Below are 24,294 nucleotides of genomic sequence, written 5' to 3'. Positions count from 1 at the left end.
AAGTGTCACATTCACTTTATCTGTTCATCTGCGAAGAGTTTCTTTATACCACTGTTAAACATCGAAATGAACGAAAATTGAAACTCAACATGATGATTACTGGACTTAAACATAGTCACCCTATGGTTTTCATTAAACAACACACTCCTTCAAAACATCTCGTGAAAATAAATCAATGATTCTAATAAACCAAACTTTCATAAAGCATGTAAAATCAATGTTGTATATTATTATAAATGTATATATTAGTTGAGCGTGTATTTACATACAAAAAGTAATAAAAAAAATCCACAAATAACGAGATCTCCGGAATATTTGGCTTGGTTGTTTTACAGAGACAGGTGTTTATTGCAGTAAATATACCCCATTAAGGCTATGTTGCCTAGAACATCTATAGCGGAACCTCGTTACTACAGACATACATGTACACTACACGGTTTAGTAAAGTATTGATTGCGTCCGTAAAGTAGGTTTTCGGTTTAAGAATATTTTGCATTTACGAGGTTTTACTGAACATAAACAAATTAATAGCACACAATTTACATAAGAAATCGCAATAGCATGTTTCTTTTCAAAACGAACTTTCTGGAGTCAGCTAGTATCATTAACAATATCATCAATACACTGTCATCGATGCACTGTTATCTAATTCCAAATCTCGTGTCTTTTATGAATTTGAAAATGTACTAGCTTGAATTACATAACAATCAACAGTCTAACTCACTGTGTTACCGCTATGCACAATGCAACGTGTAATTTCATCAACGTAAAAAGTCAAAATCTTATATCATCAACAGGCAAGTACACGCTTTCACTTTGATGTGAACAATCCATGCAATATTGACCAAAGATGTTAATAATTCACGATAAAAAAACATCCTTGCACACTCTTAAGTTTAGTCATTGAAATAGATGGTGCTGTTATCTTGTGGTACCAACGGAGGGTCGGGTGGTGCAGTGGATAGCGCATTTGCCTTTCACCAAGGCGGCAGGGGTTCGATTCCCCGATCGGACGTGAAAAGGTTGGGATCACCTGCCCGACCGGGTACTCCGGTTTCCTCCCACAATAAGACCCCCCACACGATAACAACCGGGCCAACAAGAGTGATTAATATCAGTTGAAATAACTTGTTTCATAATTGTTGTTAAATAAATAAAGTTTATATTTTTGTGGTACCTTTGTTTCATTTTCACATACAACGTAACATAATCGAGAAGAGTTTGGTTAGAGATGCAGTGTCTCCAACAGGTAACTATTAATGATTATCATGACGTAACGTATGTACATATGTATATGATTACCGTGTGCGTTTTGGAAGACATTTTCTAACGGATGATTTCAATGAGACTGTAACTTAATGATAGCTACACAGTGCATTCAATATTTAAATTCTGATTATACAAACACGGCTATTGTTCATTGTGACGATGCAACCGTTGAGAAATGTCTGACAACTACAAAGAGCGGGACAATTCGTCACTAAGAGACATTTTCTGTGGTCACTGTATAACTGACAATATCATTGTTCATCTACACAGCTATACACAGCGTGTACCTATTCCAGCTCAGTACCACGGGCCGTGTACCGGACCCGCACCATGTCCATGTTATTTAGAATCTCAATCGGCTTTGGACTCCTGTAGTCCATGTTTACCTGCTGCTCTATGCTGGTTTCAAACATAGCTGCGTTGGCCTCCATCTCCTTGGTCATAATCTCACGCGTGTAGTAGTCGTCCTTCCATAGGAGTTCCTCGCTCTCATAAACATCTTCTGGCGACACCTGGGTGGAGGCTTCCTGCTTTGTCAGTTTCAGAAGTTCTCCAGTCTTGTCTAACAAAGAGTAGATAAGACAATAGGGTATCAAAAACTCTTCTGATGTTCTAAGAAATTCGTAATGTGTTCATGGTATATTGAACATGAATTTGTATTCAAAGCGACACGGTAAATTACTAGTTGTAAAAACGAGGAAAAGTCGCCAAAATACATATAGACATTTCGAATAGAAACATATTATGGAAAAAGAGGGTACTTGAAAAGGGCCTGTTTTATCAATTGTTAATTTAAGGTCGTTCGCTGTTGTAACGTATTTCAATCAAGCGAAGCGACCTCTCAGCCTGTCGGTTTTTCAGTGCTTGGTGAACGCAAATACATCACTTTCTCTATTTGCATATTAAGAGGTTTGTTAAAACATTTTATTAGATTATCCACCAATAATACAGAAAACGGATTGTTTTCATAAAATTCGCGAAGATATATATATATCTAAAGTAGATATATCACTTGAAATACAGCAGGTGCAGCATGTGACATGTATATTATATAAATCTCATTGATATTGGGAAAGATTTAATTGAACTTGGCCCTAATAAAAGTCCTACCTTTGAGGATTGAGGCCACCTGTTTAAATCCAGTGTCGTCTAGTGCCTTAATGAGGGTGTCCAAAGCCTGGTGTCCAAAACAGGGCAGTATTTCCAGAAGGCGTCGCATTTTGTTGTCCCTGGTGTTAGACTCCAGTAGGTAACCATGGATACACCCTGGTATGGTCACGTACCTCGCCATGCCCGATACCAGGCGGTCAGAATCACTGTAGTAGATATAGAGAACATTTTTATCTAATATATGTGTGATCAAAGAGCACATTAAATTGTTTAAGTAGTACCCTTTCAAAGTATTATCTTATTGCAGTATAATTATTATATTGTTCATTGTTGATGTATAAATAAAAATGTTTCAACATTTAACATATATATACAATATCTTATCACAATGATATGTGAAGTACCTTTCCTATATATTGTCACAGTAATTTGTCTAGTACCTTACCTATAGCTTATCAAAGTGTTTTCAAATTTGCGTAGGACAAGTTTGTGTTCTTCTGGCATCGGATTCTCTGCAATAAAAAACCCAATACTCAATCAATATTCTAACTTATTGTACAGCTAACAAAAAAAGGATTTATGGAATTTTAGTTTTCAGTCGCGGTCAGCTTTTCTGTCTTCGTAAATCAAACAATTCTGTTATGGGTTTCAGTACCACATTTCTTATCAAAATATTACATAAAAGATCCATGCTTCAGCAACAGTATTTATGTAATATAATTAGTAAACACATGAATTTAAAATATGTCGTACCAAACAGTTGCTCTGCTATTTCCTCCTGTCCTGTATTACTCAGTGCAAGTGTGAAGACTGTAAAAGCTTGGTCCCCTAGAACAGGTAGTATGTCCAGTAATCTTTCCGCCATTACATATCGTTTTTCAGTTGACGTCACATACTCCCTGAGACTGGCCGGTATGGACAGATACTTGAGCATGTGATTCAGTGCTAGCTCCGGGTACACATCGTGAATAACTCGTTCACGGTTCTTGTCCAGTACACGTTTGTGTTGACCTGACATGGGCTTATCTGTGAAACAACAACCATATGTTTATGGAATATCAGTTTAGAAGTGAAACTGTTTAGTCCTGAAGAGGCGAAATGGCCACATCGTACACTAAAAAGCTTTGGTTTTACGTTTTGCATCGCCATACGAATGTTGAAATAAATGCTTCCCTTTTTCGTTTTTTTCTGGTGATCATTTTCTAAACACGTTAAATGTAAATCTATAAATAAAAACAAATTGTGTACAAAATGAATGTAAACGTAAACAGGGATATAATCAGCTGGCAGTTTTTGACCATCAGGACAATTTAAATAAGAACAAGATTATCAAGATAATCGATAAAGTATACCTGATGATGATATGGCGAATGGAAAGCGCTAACTATAAAGGGAATCATTTACAAAACTATGTTTCTTATTTCAGGACAAATTAAGTAAGTTATGTTTTAGTGAAATAATAGAGATTGACAAATATGATAAAACATATCAAATTATCTGAAATTCACGATATTATTTCTACAGATTGGTCCGGACTTCAAACCTAATCAGCAAGTTTATCATGTCACATTGTAAGCATCAGTAAAAGCTCGTGAATGGAACTTATATTAGCTTTATTTTATACCAGTAAAGAATGTGACCGTGCTTGACTCACACGTTTAATAAATACATTGAAATATTTTGTCATAACTGCTTTCTTTTTAACTTAAAAAAAAGACTTCTCACACATAGAAATATGTAGTTTTTATTTACTGTTATTAGTTATGCATCTTTTAAAGATGACAGTGATGTCTAAAAAGTCGTTCAGACATTACTCATTAATTATTCAACAACACATTTATTGTATATACATTTTAGAGTGTTACTATGGATCATAGACAAATCGTAAAAGCATACATTCTACAATATTCATGATTGTAAAAAGTCATCTTTTAAGCAAGTATTCGTACAATTTAAATAAGAAAGCATATTTACCCAAGCAAATATTAATACCGAGTTGTTGACAGACTGTTGCCATTTTTGTGACAGTAATGTTTTCTCGTTTTTGCCACTCGGACATAATCCTCCAGTATATTTCTGATTGACGTTGATCAGGAGCCATATCGTTGTCCTCAATAATTTCCAATGGTAGATCGATCTCACGGGCGAATTCCTTCCACCTCGGCCCTTTATTTACAGAGGGAAATTGTTTCAAAAGTCATACTTAATTATCTACAAACAAAATCTGTATTGTATATATTGCAAAATATATCAGCAAAATAACTCATTTTTTTATCTTACTTTTTTCCACACTTGTAGTTTAAAGACCATACATTAAAATGCATCTACTGACCTATGAAATTTTCAACCAAACGCATGGCGTCTTTGACCTCTTTAGTAAACTGGGATTCCTGCCGTTGCTTTTCCTGTAGTGGTAGAACAAGTTTGCCCAGGGCCTCTACAAGGTTACTGTTGGTTGGATCTTTCCGACACAGAGGAAGGTAGGGTTTGCCTTGAAGACTTCTCACCTACAAATAGATCAAAGGCTTGACGCTTCATACATTATAGTGTTGCAAGATACTCTTTACTTGTCTTCATTATTTACTAAATATATTTTGGGAGTTTGTTAATAATCTGAGCTTTTTTTCCTATCCCCTGAACACTTGTGTACAAATAAACTGTTTAGATTACTGAATAGCACACTGTTTAAACTAACACTATCAAGTATTCATGAAATAGCAGATGAAACTGCGCTCTTCTATTTCCTTTCTATGCTTAATATTTCAGTTATATGAATGTGATAGTGGACAAAGGTGTACTATAAAGTGTTTAAGAGGATACATGAATTATTAATATTAAATGCTATCTTAACAATACATTACGTACGATTGATTCTAAGCGACATTTCTCTCCTCTGGTCGCTTGCAGTTCCTGTTTAGTAGACTCAAATTCCTCTCGAACATCTTGCAGTTTCTGATTTAGTCCGTCTATTTCCTCGTTTTTAATATCCAAGAGTTCACTTTTCTCTGTATCCGATTCGCAAAGTCTTTCTTCTAGCTCTCTCCTGAATTCCTTTTCTTTGCTTTCTTTTCCCGCTTGTTCCAGGATATTCTCAGTTTGCCATTGCTGAAGGCGCTCTCTTATATCTGGATCAGGAATCCTAAGAATAATCTGATCTATTGTATCTGGGCCTGGTGACGTCACCACACTTTCTGATTTATCTGGTTTTAACGTGTGTTGTTTTTCCTTCTTTTTTTTGTTTGTTCTGTTTTTCTTCTTTTTGTTAGAACGTTCCTCTTCTTTATGTACCCCACACAGCAAATAGTTCAGTTTGAATGGCATTGTTATAACATCACCTTTACAATAAAACCATTATAAATAAAGCAATCTTCCTACGATATTTTCTTCGAGCATTTTTCTTGATATCTTTGAAATGGAAGGTTTTCCATTCAAGTTTGAATAGATACTCATACAAGTATATCTTATATCAACAAAAGTGGCCAAACTGTCCTCGTAGTTGTCTTGGAATCAATGTGACACCTGTAAAACGAATCCAAAACATATTGAATCGACGTCATCTCAATACAATACACTTGGTAACTAAAGTTAATTGAATGAGTAAATGATACTAGTTCTCAACATTTTAAAATACACCAGATGTGTGCGATAAGGGTATTTTCTTGTTCCCAACATTACTAAATTAGATTACAAGGTAAGGGTATTCATTTGTCTGATATATTAATATACCAGATGTACACGGTAAGGGTATTTACTTGTCTGATATGTTAATATACCAGATGTAAAATGTAAAGGTATTTACTTGTCTGATATATTAATATACAAGATACACGGTAAGGGTATTTACTTGTCTGATATGTTAATATACCAGATGTACACGGCAAGGGTATTTACTTGTCTGATATGTTAATTTACCAGATGTACACGGTAAGGGTATTTACTTGTCTGATATGTTAATATACCAGATGTAAAATGTAAAGGTATTTACTTGTTTGATATATTAATATACAAGATACACGGTAAGGGGATTTACTTGTCTGATATGTTAATTTACCAGATGAACACGGTAAGGGGATTTACTTGTCTGCTATGTTAATATACCAGGTGTACACGGTAAGGGTATGTACTTGTCTGATATGTTAAAATACCAGATGTACACGGTAAGGGTATTTACTTGTCTGCTATGTTAATATACCAGATGTACACGGTAAAGGTATTTACTTGTCTGATATATTAATATACCAGATGTACACGGTAAGGGTATTTACTTGTCTGATATATCAATATAACAGATGTACACGGTAAGTGTATTTTATCACATAATGTACTGTGTTATCCAGTGAAAATACCCATGTCATATTTTTTTTGCGTATTTACCCATGTAATATGAGCTATCAGCCCTGTGATTGGTTATAAATTCAATTGTTTCAATTGTGACGTCACGCCTAGGACCAGTACATGACGTCACAGGATTACGCACTAGAGTCAAAATGGCGGCTTTTACATTTCATAGTTGCATAAAAATTGTCGTTTTACACGAATAAATGCCACAAATATTGAGTATGTGATAAAAAGGATGTAACACCTATTTTCATTTCATATGAAATTGATGAAACTATTTTAACTCGCCAGAGGCTCGCTAAATTGAAAGATTCTTAAACTCGATCCCACAATTATGAAGATGGTTACGTTATATCATTAATACGATATGTGGACACAAAATCAGTCGGTATTATTAATGGATTTCAGTGTACTGCATCATGTGATATTGTTTGTATCAAAGTTTATTTTATGCACATCATACGTATCAATGGAACAGCATCAAAATAGTTGAAAGGAAACAACATTCAAAAACCAAACAAATCAAAGAAGCAATAAAAGTTGGAAAAACTCAAAAATGAAAAGAGTCAACGAGGAACACCAATCAAATCAGCTGTATGGCTTATTCCTATCATTAACATGAGAGGGGCTAGATCTACACCCTACCAGTTACCTATTAGGTACAGTGGGTATACACTCTCCGTCAGTACTTAGTCTCGGTGTAGAGGTAAACAATACACATCGATCTCAGTCATAGTTTGACTATGTAAAAACAATGTTAAGCACTGTAACTATCTTTGTTGTATAATAATTATACGTTTATTTTAAGATGTGAAACAATATCAACTTATAAGCAAGCTTTAGATAGCATATATTGTCTCTGAGAAAATTCAGGTAGGTAACTTTATGAATATGGCTTCCACAAAAACAAAATGCTTACCTTTATAGATATGTTTTCAATTTCGAACAAAAGGATTTCCAGAATTAAGTTTTTTTCGCAAAACAAATGAGAAGAATACAAACAACGGTAGTAAAACGCAAACGAAACACCAATCCGTTTGATGTCAGATCGAGTGTTGTCACAAAACCCTTAGAGGCATTGGTCGCCAACACTTTATCTATATTTAGTATCTTGCTTTGCTGACTATAGTGTCATTTATAGAAAAGTAAATTCCCCAAAGATCAAATAAAGGTCATTGGTTAAATGTACCAATAATTTAATACATATTTTTTTCAACGATTTGTTGAAAAGGTGTGTAAAGTGTGATATATGATATTTTTTGTATCTGATACCTTATTTGTTGATTCCCTGCAATGCTAGGTAAAACGTAACAATAACACCTACCCAATTGTATTTACATGAGCTCCATGCTTATGATATGGTAATTCCAAAGAAGCAATTAACAAATTATCGAAGCAAAACATGACGTAAATAAAGACACAGATTTGAGTACTTTTGTATGACACGTACGACACTGGCATACCTGTATGTTTAAATATCCAATGACTAATATCTCAGTAATGTATTTGATCGTTTGATGTGATTTAAAACTTAATTTCGGTATTATATATAGAGCAGTATTGACATTGATCAGCTGATCAGTTTACCGTATTTCCCTAAACGTTGTGACCTGTCTTTATCTTCACGGATGTGACCTATCTATGTATAATGAGTACATAAAGCACTTAAAATAAAAATGTTGTATGCTTGACAATTTCCCTAATTAAGATCTCATGATAAAGAATGCCGAACACTCTGTGGGTAATGTAGAATGATGTACGTGCAATGCACCTCAAAACAATTATAATTAACCGTACATAACCAGTATTAACCGAAAGCAATTAAAACACCCCATTATGCAAAAATATAATATACATATATTACATAATCATAGAAATGAAAATAACTGTAAAACTGTACGATGGCATTAAAACAATAGCCGTACCACAACTTCATACTAACAAAATACCACCAACCACGCAAACAAAAATAAATGTACCAGAACATTATAGAACAAAATTAATATAACACCCCACCATGCTAGAAAATTATATAAATACCCCACTTAATAATAAAAACATACAACAACATCATACACACAAAATTAAAACATCATACAATGCAAACAAAACTAACCGTACCACACTTTCGTGGAACGAAATAAACTACAACACCATAGCATGCAAAATTTATAATAAATAACAGTAACTCAACTTCAGAATAGATTAAAAACATCATACCATGCAAACAAAGTTGACAATACCACGACCTCATAATCAACACCACCACATTAAACATAATTATACGGACTCCCACAACATATAAGATATCGCTACATCATATAAACAAAGATAAACCCAACAGTTAGATCATGCAAACAAAACTAACAGTACTACCACATAACACAAACAGTATAAACCATAACGCTATAACATAAAGCTTTGACGTACAACCACATCATACACTCTAAATAATCCGTGGCCACACGCCGTGTTGACTATATCAACGCAGTTACTTCTTAGCTTTAATGTTATCTTTTATTATTTTATTCCTTAACTTGTAATTAATTCAGAACAGGTATTTAACATAAGATTAGAGAGTGGACTAAAACTCCTGTCTAACAGTTGGCTCCATTTGTCTGTCCACTAGTTTTGTGTTTTATTTTAAAGCTGTCTTTGCGTTTCCCGCACAGAGTCTGTTGTCTTGGTATTTATTGAACTATGCTATGAAAGATTTTAACAAATTCGGTCAATCTCGAATAAACATGATTATGGAGTAATAACAGGATAATTTTGTGTTTAATAAAAAAAGTGCTTACGTCTGTGCATAGCATAACTGATATGCGTGACATGACGTATGTCAGCTAGCTAGCCCGAAAACAAATCGGTCAAAGTTTGAAGGTTAGAGCGCCCCATTGGAAATTTCCAACGTTCATAAATTGTACTGAACAAATAACCTATATCCGGGGCGTGTACTAGGTACGTGGAGTGGCTGATCAGGTGATCCATGACAGGTTTAGACCTGATAGATTAAACGTATGTATATAGATTCGATAAGGCCATCAGTGAGAATGCGCTACATACGTTTTATAAGGTAAATATTCATAATGTATTTATATTCAAAACATAGAAAACTCATTTTAAATCATATCTTTACACATAAAGCTGCAATGTCTTATAAAGAAAAAGAAATGAGAAGTACAAAAGCACTACAAAATTTGGTTTCCGCTAAAGAAAACAAAAACAAAAACAAAAATAGTGTACCGCGCAATAAGGCCATTTTGTCAATTTTTAACTTTTCAGTGGTACAATTAGTCAAATGAATGAAAATACATGGCTAAAATAAAACAAATTCATAACTTATATACATTGTATACAGTAGTTACAACAGATATTTTGCTCTTAACCTTGCCAGATTAAACTGACCAGTCCACCAACAGTTCTTATAGATATGGAGTAAGGAAACAACTATTTAAATGTAGAACACAAAATAAAGTAGACACCTTACAGGCTCAAGCAACATTATCGTAGTATAACGTGGCTTTTTACAAACTATTGTTTGCAAGCACAAACCAGAATAGCATGGGTAATCTAAAACCAATTAAAATGCATTTGACACCATTTACATTGCTAACGGTACATCTCTAAAGCATCGTTCACAGTTTTGGTATCGATATTTTCCTTCATTTATATTATGAGCAGATAACTTAATCTTATATCATTTCCTTCAGCTTTGCTTATGTCGTTGGTTTACTCAGGTAACATGGTGTATTATAATCATTGTTAAGCTATGTGTAAAGGTTTTAGGAGATGGTTAAGTATTTACTTTGTACTGTAATAAAAGAGTCAGTAAGGTTTTTTTATCATATTAAAAAACACATCTTTACAAGTTTAAGCTTCCCATAGTGGTTCACTTCACAATTATATACACATCGGTATTTACATATACAGGTATAATGTGTGACGTTCTATAATAATTGAGATTTATAAATGGTTTATTTAATATATATATATGACGTTATTGGTATGTTAACTTCACAACATATAAACCAAAAATTGACGGACAACAAATATATATAATGATGTAAAATTAAATACAGCTGTATGTATTTCTATGTAGTTCCTATTCTATCATCGCTTTTTACAAAGGTTAGCTTGGCGAGTAATCCTTTGCTTGCAAAGTCATTTATCATAGCGACAATCTAGAAAATGGGACATGTAAGTATACCACCTTAACACAGTTTGAATAGTCCCCAGCAGTCACACTGAATTTTGTTTTAAGTGTGAGTCATCGCCAGGTACATTTCGTAATACATTGCCACAAACTTCTCAAACATCTGTAAAATTGTCACCTACACAATTCATAATATAGGTATGTAGTTATTTATAGTAAACTTTAGAAAGGTGGATTAGATAAAAAGTCTGTACATCTCTTTAATTACATTTGTGCACAATGTATAGCGATATATTGAATGAAAATCTTGTAAAATTAATGTCCCATCAAAATGTCACCTTCACAATTATGATGACTGTAATGGCTTAGTATAATTATAAAGCGTTTTTTTTTAATAAGGAAATATTTTAAGAAACGTCTATTTTCATAGTAAGAAACATATAATCATTGACAGGAGATTGCACAAGAGGGAGTGTTCATACAAGAGAGCATTCAGTTTACGAGAGAGAAGTCAGTACATGAGAATTATTAACCAGAGAGAGTTCAGAGAGTTCAGTACTAGAGAGACCTGAGTACAAGAGAGAGTTCAGTACTAGAGACATACATACAAGAGAGAGTTCAGTACTAGAGAGACCTGAGTACAAGAGACAATTCAGTACTAGAGAGACCTAAGTGCAAGAGAGAGACCTGAGTACAAGAGAGAGTTCGGTACTAAAGAGACATGAGCACAATAGATAGTTCAGTACTAGAGAGACATGAGTACAAGAGAAAGTTTAGCTAGAGAGAAATGGATACAAGGGAGAGTTCAGTACTAGAGAAACCTGAGTACAAGAGAGAGTTCAGTACTAGAGACATAAGTACAAGAGAGAGTTCAGTACTAGAGAGACCTGAGTACAAGAGATAGTTCAGTACTAGAGAGACATGAGTACAAGAGATAGTTCAGTACTAGAGAGACATGAGTACAAGAGAGAGTTCAGTACTAGAGAGACATGAGTACAAGAGATAGTTCAGTACTGAACCCTCTTGTACTCATGTCTCTCTAGTACTGAATTACAAGAGAGACCTGAGAACAATAGAAAGTTCAGTACTAGAGACATAAATACAAGAGATAGTTCAGTACAAGGGAGATTTCAGAGAGTTCATATTACGAGCATTTCTTTCTTTCCTTCTGTCCTTGTTTGTTTCTCTATTTGGGCATAGCGTGATTGTGTTTAACTGTTGTTATATTGAGAAGATATGATGACTTCATTTATCTGTTCTTATTATGACGCAAAATCAGGTGTTTCCACACATAATAACAATTATTGAAATATGACACTAGTTTTCAGGTACATGGAAGTAAATCATACGTTAACCTTGATTATGTGTCGCACCGAGGTATACAAAAGATATTTGATATGTTTACACAACCATGCATTTGCCCATTATAATTATAGTTAGATAATACTTATGACATTGCAATTTGATTAAAATAATATCCAGAGACATGATAAATTACAAGTACACCAATACTTTTATGTAGAGATGTGTCTAGTTCAGTGATACAATAAAAACAATTTAACTACAGCAGGATTTATATGTAGATATTTCTGTTCAGTGACATTTTATTAAACAATCAAAATAAATTTGTCGCTAGTATAGTAAAATGATATGATAGTATACACTTAGAAACCTGGGATATGTATACTTTTTCTGTGATGATTATTACTGGGTTTTTTTTAATATATGTGATTTACTTGCAATATAATATGTTATTGTTATTTTACATATGTTTGTCGCAATAATAGCTCTCAAAAGCTAATGTTCATTGTTTACCTGTATGCGACGTTAAATAAAGTTTCTTGTATTTTGTACTAATATTTGATGTAACTTGTGGTTAGTATAGTGAAATGATATGTTATTATACACTAATATTTGATGTAACTTGTGGTTAGAACAGAGAAATGATAGTTTCTTGTATTTTGTACTAATATTTGATGTAACTTGTGGTTAGTATAGTGAAATGATACGTTATTATACACTAATATGTGATGTAACTTGTGGTTAGTACAGTGATATGATCATGATATGGTATCATACACTAATAGTTGATGTAACTTGTGGTTAGTACAGAGAAATGATATGGTTTCATACACTAATATTTGATGTAACTTGTGGTTATTACAGAGAAATGATATGGTTTCATACACTAATATTTGATGTAACTTGTTGCTAGTACAGTGTAATGATATGTTATTATGCACTAATATTTGATGTAACTTGTTGTTAGTACATTGAAATGATATGTTATTTTACACCAATATTTGATGTAACTTGTGGTTAGTACAGTGAAATTATGTTATTTACACTAATATTTGATGTAGCTTGTGGTCAGAACAGTGAAATTATGTTATTTTACACTAATATTTGATGTAACTTGTGGTTAGTTCAGTGAAATGATATGTTATTTTACACTAATATTTGATGTAACTTGTGGTCAGTACAGTGAAATTATGTTATTTTACACTAATATTTGATGTAATCTGTAGTTAGTTCAGTGAAATGATATGTTATTATACACTAATATTTGATGTAACTTGTTGTTAGTACAGTGAAATGATATGTTATTTTACACCAATATTTGATGTAACTTGTGGTTAGTACAGAGAAATGATATGGTTTCATACACTAATATTTGATGTAACTTGTGGTTAGTACAGAGAAATGATATGGTATCATACACTAATATTTGATGTAACTTGTGGTTAGTACAGTGATATGATATGGTTTCATACACTAATATTTGATGTAACTTGTGGTTATTACAGTGATATGATATGGTTTCATACACTAATATTTATTATACTCTAATATTTGATGTAACTTGTGGTTGGTACAGAGAAATGATATGGTTTCATAAACTAATATTTGATGTAACTTGTGGTCAGTAAAGTGAAATGATATGTTATTATACACTAATATTTGATGTAACTTGTTGTGAGTACAGTGATATGATATGTTATTTTACACTAATATTTGATGTAACTTGTTGTGAGTACAGTGATATGATATGTTATTTCAAACTAATATTTGATGTAACTTGCGGTTAGTATAGGGAAATGATATGTTATTATACACTAACATTTGATGTAACTTGTGGTTAGTACAGTGAAATTATGTTATTTTACACGAATATTTGATGTAACTTGTGGTTAGTACAGAGAAATGATATGGTTTCATACACTAATATTTGATCTAACTTGTGGTTAGTAAAGTGAAATGATATGTTATTATACACTAATATTTGATGTAACTTGTTGTTAGTACAGTGATATGATATGTTATTTCACACTAATATTTGATGTAACTTGCGGTTAGTATAGGGAAATGATATGTTATTATACACTAACATTTGATGTAACTTGTGGTTAGTACAGTGAAATGATATGTTATTATACACTAATATTTTATGTAACTTGTGGCTAGTACAGTGAAATTATGTTATTTTACACTAATATTTGATGTAACTTGTGGTTAGTACAGTGAAATGATATGTTATTTCACACTAATATTTGATATAACTTGCGGTTAGTATAGGGAAATGATATGTTATTATACACTAACATTTGATGTAACTTGTGGTTAGTACAGTGAAATGATATCGTATCATACACTAATATTTGATGTAACTTGTGGTTAGTACAGAGAAATGATATGTTATTATACACTAATATTTTATGTAACTTCTGGCTAGTACAGTGAAATTATGTTATTTTACACTAATATTTGATATAACTTGTGGTTAGTAAAGTGAAATGATATGTTATTATAAACTAATATTTTATGTAACTTGTGGCTAGTACAGTGAAATGATATGTTATTCTAATCTAATATTTGATGTAACTTGTGGTTTGTACAGTGCAATGATATGTTATTATACTCTAATATTTGATGTGACTTGTGGTTAGTACAGTGAAATGATATGTTATAGTGAAATGATACGTTATTATACACTAATATGTGATGTAACTTGTGGTTAGTACAGAGAAATGATATGTTATTATACACTAATATTTTATGTAACTTCTGGCTAGTACAGTGAAATTATGTTATTTTACACTACTATTTGATGTAACTTGTGGTTAGTACAGTGAAATTATGTTATTTTACACTAATATTTGATATAACTTGTGGTTAGTAAAGTGAAATGATATGTTATTATAAACTAATATTTTATGTAACTTGTGGCTAGTACAGTGAAATTATGTTATTTTACACTACTATTTGATGTAACTTGTGGTTAGTACAGTGAAATTATGTTATTTTACACTAATATTTGATATAACTTGTGGTTAGTAAAGTGAAATGATATGTTATTATAAACTAATATTTTATGTAACTTGTGGCTAGTACAGTGAAATGATATGTTATTCTAATCTAATATTTGATGTAACTTGTGGTTTGTACAGTGCAATGATATGTTATTATACTCTAATATTTGATGTGACTTGTGGTTAGTACAGTGAAATGATATGTTATTTCACACTGAAATGATATGTTATTATACACTAATATTTGATGTAACTTGTTGTTAGTACAGTGAAATGATATGTTATTATACACTAATATTTGATGTAACTTGTTGTTAGTACAGTGAAATGATATGATATTTTACACCAATATTTGATGTAACTTGTGGTTAGTACAGTGAAAGGATATGGTATCATACACTAATATTTGATGTAACTTGTGGTTAGTGCAGAGAAATGATATGGTTTCATACACTAATATTTTATGTAACTTGTGGTTAGTACAGAGAAATGATATGTTATTCTAATCTAATATTTGATGTAACTTGTGGTTTGTACAGTGCAATGATATGTTATTATACTCTAATATTTGATGTAACTTGTGGTTAGTACAGAGAAATGATATGGTTTCATACACTAATATTTGATGTAACTTGTGGTTTGTACAGAGAAATGATATGCTTTCATACACTAATATTTGATGTAACTTGTGGTTAGTACAGTGAAATGATATGGTATCATACACTCATATTTGATGTAACTTGTGTAGAACAGTGAAATGATCATTGGGGGTTGCCATTTTACCGAAAGTTGATCTGAAACGCTTAAACGTGTAAGATTACTCTGAACACCTTAGTTTGGGTCAAAATATTGCTGTAACAAATTATTAGGCCACTGTGGCAATATAGAGAATCGACTACAGTCTTAACTCTAGTATTTTGCACCAAGGTTACATACTCCCCCCCTCCCCCCCNTCGATTCTTGTGAAATTAAAGTATCACTGAATATTTGTGTCACACATGTCCCGGATCCCTACGTGGGCGACAATGTAAATAGGTCATTATTTTGTCAGTGCCTTAGCTAGGAGTCGGACCCGGGTCCTTTGGTTTACTAGTCTGACGCTCTACCGAACGAGCTAAAGAGAAATTCCTCGCTAGTATTGTGTAACAAGGTGACAGACTGATAAACAAAGTGTTAGCCTACCGAAAATATGCAAATATATATATTAGCATGATATTATGAAATATATGGTAAGAAGCATGGTTATCACTCCAAAGCTACAAAGAACAAGTTCAAAACGTGTCACACCAAGTTGTTCTACAATACACATTGCATTATAACCATGGTGTATTTAAAAAAAAACCAATAATAGTCTCCACGTACAAAAAAGTTTATATATAACTTGTGCAGCGTATATTTATCGATCAATACATTATCGGGGTAAAGTGTAATGTAAAGATACCAGTTAAGAGTTCTAACATGAATAATAGTAGTTCAGGATACATGTACATAGTTATATAGTCATTGTAAATGTAAATAAAATTTCATTATTTTTTAGATACAAGATACAAGAAACATTTTTTTGTCGTATATGTGACGTGAAAAATTAGCTCTGAAGAGTTATTCTTACGAACAACATGTACATAGCTAGAAACATGCCGGAAAAATAACATGCTCATAAGAATTACATTTAAATTATAAAAAAAGTCATCAGATAAGAACCACATTTAACTATTATTATTCATGATCAGATATTTATTAAAATCATTTACACTATGAGGTTATATTAGATTAAGATGCATGTGATTACGTGAACGTTGTGTTAAGTTACAATTATCATCAAATGTAGATAATAATGAAACCTCAAATATCCTTAATACTTATAGCTTTCAAGTTATGCAGATTAATCATTCACAATTCACCACTACACACACACCAAAGAAAAGTGTCAATACAATACCACGAAGTGTGATTTGTATATTTTTGTGATAGTGACAGTCAAATATATCAATACTTTAACTGATGTCAATAAGTATTTAACAATTGTATAGCCGATGTAATCTATAAGACAGTGTTACCTTATATTTACTCGTACTTCCTCTAACGTGTATACCTCCACGGTAGTCTATACAGCAAACCCGAGTACTTAGTCCGTGTAGAGCGCGGTTAACCACACTTTTCATTGGTCTCTAATTTGTTTCCAGTGAACCTCAGGTCAACCATCCGGGTGACCTAAAGTTGTGAATATATTGGAGATTTCCAAAATGTTTAATTTTAGATTGTGAGTCAAGTCCTTTAGTAAATTACTTGAAGAGCTGTCGTAAGTCTGTCTACAGGTAACTGTCTATACAGGTAAACCAACAGCGTGACATGTACACCTGCTTGTCACTTCATGCCTATTGGTCATGTATATACCTAACTCTACTTTCAACGGGACGTTATAATAGGTGTTTACAACAGCTTTAAAATGTATGCAAATTTATGCTTCATACAAAACCAACTCTTGCTGTGAGTTAAAATACAGAATGAGAGGAGAAAAGCCTCTTAAGAAAAAAATATGGGCACTTCTCCAAGCAGAGGACCGAGTCTTATCGGCGTGCTGTTCGTGTCCCATTTGTCTGTATAAACGACTTTTCCAAAGAATTCCAAAACCTTGACATTTTAGCTGCTACCCTTTTCGCTGATTCCAAATTGGAGTGGCTGACGTATCCTCTATTCGATTGAGATATCGTTTCCTCCGTGCCGGTTTTTAAAGTGCCTTATATTAGTGATTCTTCGATGAGTTTGAGCAATTCTTAATATTTTATTTTTATACTCTTCAACAATAGTTAAGCCCACTGTCATCCTCTCTTATTACGTAAAGTAGTTTCATCTGACTGATATAACGAATTTGGGTACTAATGCCCAAAGTTTCGCCTCATTCTCGCTAAACTAGTGAACTCGCTGAACTAGTGTAAGCAACCTGCTGATTGACAGTCCTAGCCTCTGATGAGTTCACTTCTTTTTCTTCATTCAAATTCCACCTGAAATTCTAACACCGTTGCAACTTCAACATATTAGCTTCATCAAAACGTGCAAGTCTGCACCAGACTCATGTAACTTTCTGTATTTAATACCGCTATAACACTTAAGGAACTTTCTCTGTTAAACGGCGTTCTGACGACATTTTTATGAACTTTCAATGTTTTACGCCATTATGACATCACGTTTAAGTATTGTCATATTGTATTTATATGTATTGTGTACATACTAATGAGCTGTAAAGCTCAAAGTCAATAAATGAATTTGAATTTGAAGTCCTTCTGTGTCTGGTTGGTGCCGTTATGATATCAGTTCAAGTCCTTCTGTGTCTGGTTGGTGCCGTTATGATATCAGTTCAAGTCCTTCTGTGTCTGGTTGGTGCCGTTATGATATCAGTTTAAGTCCTTCTGTGTCTGGTTGGTGCCGTTATGATATCAGTTTAAGTCCTTCTGTGTCTGGTTGGTGCCGTTATGATATCAGTTTAAGTCCTTCTGTGTCTGGTTGGTGCCGTTATGATATCAGTTTAAGTCCTTCTGTGTCTGGTTGGTGCCGTTATGATATCAGTTTAAGTCCTTCTGTGTCTGGTTGGTGCCGTTATGATATCAGTTTAAGTCCTTCTGTGTCTGGTTGGTGCCGTTATGATATCAGTTTAAGTCCTTCTGTGTCTGGTTGGTGCCGTTATGATATCAGTTTAAGTCCTTCTGTGTCTGGTTGGTGCCGTTATGATATCAGTTTAAGTCCTTCTGTGTCTGGTTGGTGCCGTTATGATATCAGTTTAAGTCCTTCTGTGTCTGGTTGGTGCCGTTATGATATCAGTTTAAGTCCTTCTGTGTCTGGTTGGTGCCGTTATGATATCAGTTTAAGTCCTTCTGTGTCTGGTTGGTGCCGTTATGATATCAGTTTAAGTCCTTCTGTGTCTGGTTGGTGCCGTTATGATATCAGTTTAAGTCCTTCTGTGTCTGGTTGGTGCCGTTATGATATCAGTTTAAGTCCTTCTGTGTCTGGTTGGTGCCGTTATGATATCAGTTTAAGTCCTTCTGTGTCTGGTTGGTGCCGTTATGATATCAGTTTAAGTCCTTCTGTGTCTGGTTGGTGCCGTTATGATATCAGTTTAAGTCCTTCTGTGTCTGGTTGGTGCCGTTATGATATCAGTTTAAGTCCTTCTGTGTCTGGTTGGTGCCGTTATGATATCAGTTTAAGTCCTTCTGTGTCTGGGTGGTGCCGTTATGATATCAGTTTAAGAACGTTTTGTGTCTTATGTCGTTATGAAATCAAATCAAACTGTGGCAGCTTTCGCGTATCCGGTTCAACCGTTTCAACTGGCTAATTTTTAAAGAAAATGACAATTGAAAAATAAAAATCGATGCCGACCTTTGGAATCTAGACGTGCCTTGCCGAAACTGAATTTTTGTAGAACAAAGTCGAGTCACACACATGTTTTCTGAAAAGTTAAAAAAAAAAGAGAACACGTGCGAAACAAACAAATATAATATCCTTTTATTGCTATTCATTTGTCACAAAGGTCCGAAATTACGCATTTTGAGCTCTGTCTATGGGGTCGCCCCATCCGATCGTAGTGCTTTCGTTAACGAAGGACGATTCTGTGCCACCTGGATCGTTCTCACCTTGATATGGGAAGGCAGCCTATAACGTATACAGTTATATAAGGAACACGTTCTTTAACGACTAATATAGACATAACCCCGTCGTGTTATTTACTCCTAGAAAACGGGGTTAAAATTGTGTGCACCTGACGAAAGCTGATCTGAGACAAACAAAATATACAAAGCAATGGAAACAAACACAACTATCTAGTATGTGTGGTGTAAGTTACGGTAATTACGAGCGAAGCAAACGTTAGGTTTCTCACAATTGATTGTAACAATATCATGTTCGCTCTTTGTTCCGAGTACTAGGCGGGACTAAAGTGAGTCACAAAGTATTTTCATATCTGTTTTCAGTAGCTGTACCCTTTGTAGGTACGACAAGAGGCAATTCATATGAACTGCTCATAGTCTAAGACCGCTAATTCTCCCATCCTTCACATGTGTCTCCCGTTTTATCCTGGAAAGATCAGCTTGTCACCCCCTAGGGGAAGACAGCCTCGAGCCGATTAGCACGTGTTCAATTGTGACGTCATTAAAACGCGTCACCGGTAATTGTGACGTCATCAAAACTGAATGACGATAGTCATACCCCACATGTGTTTTTGTTTATACTACTGGAGTTGACTAAAATAATAGGATGGAAGAAAAATAATCATCCCCTACCTTAAGGGCGTAACATAGAATCCTCCAACCCTCAGGGTGATTTATTTTTGTTTTTTTAACCCTCGGGTTAGACAACCAAAAAACATCGCCCCTCGGGTTGGATATTTCTGTCACACACTCAGGGTAGGGGAAGATTATATTAATCACTGAGCACGGTAAAGTTATGTCCTTATTCGTTACTCAATATCGAATAAGAAATAAAGTTTATTTTCGCTTACTCTTGCTGTACAGTACGATTTTTTCATCAAGTATAATGTCCCTTCAGGTAGGGCGTAAGAACTGTACCTGCTGCCCCTATTGCATGATCGTAAGAGGCGACTAAATTTGGGATCTTATCTTTTCTCTTCTTTCTAAACAACTTTCTTCTTACTAAGGTCTCCCTTGCCAATGCCTCACTTTTGGCCTTTAGTTGAGCGTTCGCCCCTATAAGGAAGGCTTTGGGTTCTGTCCCCTGGCCGAAGACATACCTGAGTTTATAAAAATGGTAGTTTCTACTTCTGCTAAACGCTCAACAATTTAGGAATGGGACGACTGGTTCGCCCGTTGTCAGTATCATGTTACCGGTTGGGGTTTCCTGCTGGGTGTCTTCGGCAGTATGTTTCGGTGAGGTAGCACTAGTACTATAAAGTCGGCATCAGTTCCGCGCTATCACAAGGAGACAAACACGAACATATCGCAGCCTCCCAAAACACACACGCATGCATCTGCACACAGTGACCGTCCTTAAATGACCATAGCTGTTGATAGGACGTTAAACAATACTAAACCAAACCAAACCAAGTATATTTTTTGCGGTCTTGTGGTTCATGTGGTCCCGCGAATATCCAGACTGAATATCTAACAAACAATACAATCATTAAATTGTGTATTGAATTAAGTTACACGCGGTAGAATCACGCTGTAGAATACACCTGCGCGTGACGTGTTCTTTTCTCTCAAATTAAGATACAAGGCATTACGAACGATAACGTAAGTTGTAACACATTACGACATTAACCGGAAGTGTGATACGGACATGATAATGTAAGTTGTAACACATTATGACATTAACCGGAAGTGTGATACGGACATGTAATGTGCATTACGACAGTAACCGAAAGTTGTAACACATTACTATGACATTGAAAGTGTGATACGGACATGATAATGTAAGATGTAACAATTTAGTCCTGTTGTTCTATTTCCTTCTGTAACATACAGTTACAAATGTGATAACTCGGTGGTTTGTTATAACATATGTCTTTATCTGAGAAACTTATCTATTTGTTTACCATGGAACGACAAAGTTACTTTGATGAGTCACGCTACATTGATGTTCTATTTATCAGACGCGTTTGTGTGACACGTCCCTATCACAATCTCGGCGTTCGCAATCGGTTAGCTTTAGTGAGCGAGTATAACACACTTCTCTTCGTCAGATCACGGAATTAGATTAGATTGGGTTATCTAAGTCCGTGGTCAGATCCATATCTTGAAATTTACCTGTAAACAATAATATTTGAAATTCTACATATCAAAATTCCTAGAAACACCATGTAGTAATTAAACTTCCCTTCAGTAGGTACTTACCATAGTCGATTCGCTACTGTTGCGCTTGGCGATAGTGTAAGGATTTCTGGGTAGATAGATTCGTGATACCTTCTTTTTTAAATGAAGAAGCTACAATTATTTAATAGGATTAAATAGGATATAAGTGGATGCAGGCATTGCTGCCTCTATACCCACATCAATATAGTTTGAAATTCATTGTGGTAAACATAAAATAAGCCTATACTAGTATATAAGGCGCTGTATGATCGTACATTGTACTTCAACTCAACTTCCAGAATTCGTCCAAGTTTTTCTCAAAGTCAAATACATTACGAGATGAAATAGCATCTTGTGGGAGACTATTCCAGATATCAATTATTCACTAAAGAAATTAGGACACGTCTATCCAGACAGTACTTTAATGAATTCACAGTTTTGTAAAATATACTTGTTATATTTCTACTGAGAAAACAACAAGAGGCCCAATGGGCATGCATTGCTCACCTGATAATAATCTCACATTTGTAATCTAAAAGTGATCTGAAATAAAGCTACTGAGAGATTAACAGTATTTATGACTAAAGTCATTCAAAAGAACCTGTTAAAAGATTTAAAAACATTTGACCCCTGTAACCTTGAAGGTCGAAAAAGGTCATTACGTTTAACAAATTGTATAGCCTTTTATCTCAGCATGCAACTTATCACAAAATATCACCACCCTAGACTTTTGTTTATTGAGATTAGGTCATTTAAATGTTTATACATATTTGACTAAATGTAACAGCTTGATAGCCCTTCATCCAAGCACGCTACTAACCAAATATCAGCATTCTAGGCCTTATGGTTATTCTTCAGAAACATATTTCACATCTGTGACCTTGAATATGACTAAAGGTCATTTATATAAACAAATGTGGTAGCCCTTCATCCTAGCAAGCTGGCCAAATATCATCATCCTTTGCCTTTTGATTATTCAGAAAAAGATGTTTAAAGATTTTAACATATTTGACCCCTGTGACCTTAAATAACTGTCAAGGTCATTATTTTTAACAAACTTTTCAGCCATTCCTCCAAGCATGATAATGGCCAAATATCTACATTCTGGGCCTCATGATTATTCAGAAGACGTTGTTTAATGATTTTAAACATATTTGATCCCTGTGACCTTGAATAGAATTCTAGGTCACTCATTTTAACCAACTTATTTGCCCTTTATCCTAGCATGCTACTAGCCAAATATCAGAACCCTGGGCCTCATGATTATTCAGAAGAAGTTGTTTAAAGGTTTTGAACATATTTGACCCCTGTGACATTGAGTATACCTCAAAGTCATTCATTTTCATTAACTTTGAAGCCCTTCATCAAGGCATATGCTGATGGCCAAATATCAACATTCTGGGCGTGATGGTTATTCAAAATGAGTCGTTTCAAGATTTAAACACATTTGACTCCTGTGACCTTGAATATAAGTCAAGGTCATTCATACTAACAAACTTGGTAGCCCTTCATCCTAGCATGCTACTGGTCAAATATCAACATTTTAGGCCTCATGGTTATTCAGGAGAAGTTGTTTAAAGTTTTTTTTATACATATTTGACCCGTGACCTTGAATATGAGTCAAGGTCATTCATTTGAACAAACTTGGTAGCCCTTCATCCCAGCATTCTACTGACCAAATCTCATTATCCTGGTCCTTTTACGTATTCAGAAGAAGTTGATTAAGGATATTGATGCCAGAGGGACAGACGACAGACCCTGCGCCATGGTCGAACCAGGTGAGCTAATGAAACCAGTGGTTATCATGGAGTTAGATAATGATGCATTGCAAGATATTTTTAAAAAGAAAATCAGTCTTATTGGGTCAATTTTTCAATTTTCTTGAAGGTGAATGCAACACTTTAAGTTTGTATTATTTGATATTCAATACAAGAGGCCCAATGGGCCTGCATCGCTCACCTGTTATTAATCTAACACTTGTAATCTTAATATTTCATAAGAACCTATTAAAAGATTTAAACATATGACACCTCTGACCTTGATTGTCGAACAAGGACATTAGGTTGAAAGTGGATCAAGGTCATTCATTTGAACTAACATGGTAATCCTTCATCCCAGCATGCTACAGGCCCAATTTCAGTACCCTGGCCCTTTTGCTTATTGAAAAGAAGTCGCTTGAAGATTTTACGACATTTGACCCCTGTGACCTTGAAAGTTGGTCAAGGTCATTCAGTTGAACAAACTTGATAGTCCTTCATCCCAGCATGCTACAGGCCCAATATCAGTACCCTGGGCCTTTTGGTTATTGAGAAGAAGT

The 24,294-nt window shown here is 34.2% G+C and overlaps 1 protein-coding gene across 3 annotated transcripts; it reads right to left on the bottom strand.

Moving 5' to 3' along the window:
• Positions 1-1,120: 1,120 nt before the first annotated feature.
• Positions 1,121-17,545, bottom strand: LOC110456573. 3 transcript variants are annotated; one of them, XM_021507384.1, is made up of 8 exons: positions 17,238-17,545; positions 5,245-5,898; positions 4,712-4,886; positions 4,354-4,545; positions 3,133-3,405; positions 2,825-2,891; positions 2,380-2,585; positions 1,121-1,831 (listed from the first exon to the last, which is right to left on the bottom strand). In XM_021507384.1, exons 2-8 carry the CDS (start codon positions 5,698-5,700, stop codon positions 1,557-1,559), a joined length of 1,644 nt encoding a protein of 547 aa, XP_021363059.1. In that variant the 5' UTR covers positions 5,701-5,898; positions 17,238-17,545; the 3' UTR covers positions 1,121-1,556. The 3 variants fall into 3 exon arrangements, with proteins under 3 accessions (XP_021363059.1, XP_021363061.1, XP_021363060.1); XM_021507386.1 differs by lacking the exon at positions 17,238-17,545 and adding an exon at positions 10,928-11,002; XM_021507385.1 differs by lacking the exon at positions 17,238-17,545 and adding an exon at positions 7,637-7,785.
• Positions 17,546-24,294: the final 6,749 nt, after the last annotated feature.

The sequence above is a fragment of the Mizuhopecten yessoensis genome, unplaced genomic scaffold, assembly GCF_002113885.1.
Source record: "Mizuhopecten yessoensis strain PY_sf001 unplaced genomic scaffold, ASM211388v2 scaffold8807, whole genome shotgun sequence".
NCBI classification, from domain to species: domain Eukaryota; kingdom Metazoa; phylum Mollusca; class Bivalvia; order Pectinida; family Pectinidae; genus Mizuhopecten; species Mizuhopecten yessoensis.
Note: the sequence above shows the minus strand (reverse complement) of the source record. Positions and strands in the feature narration are given on the sequence as shown.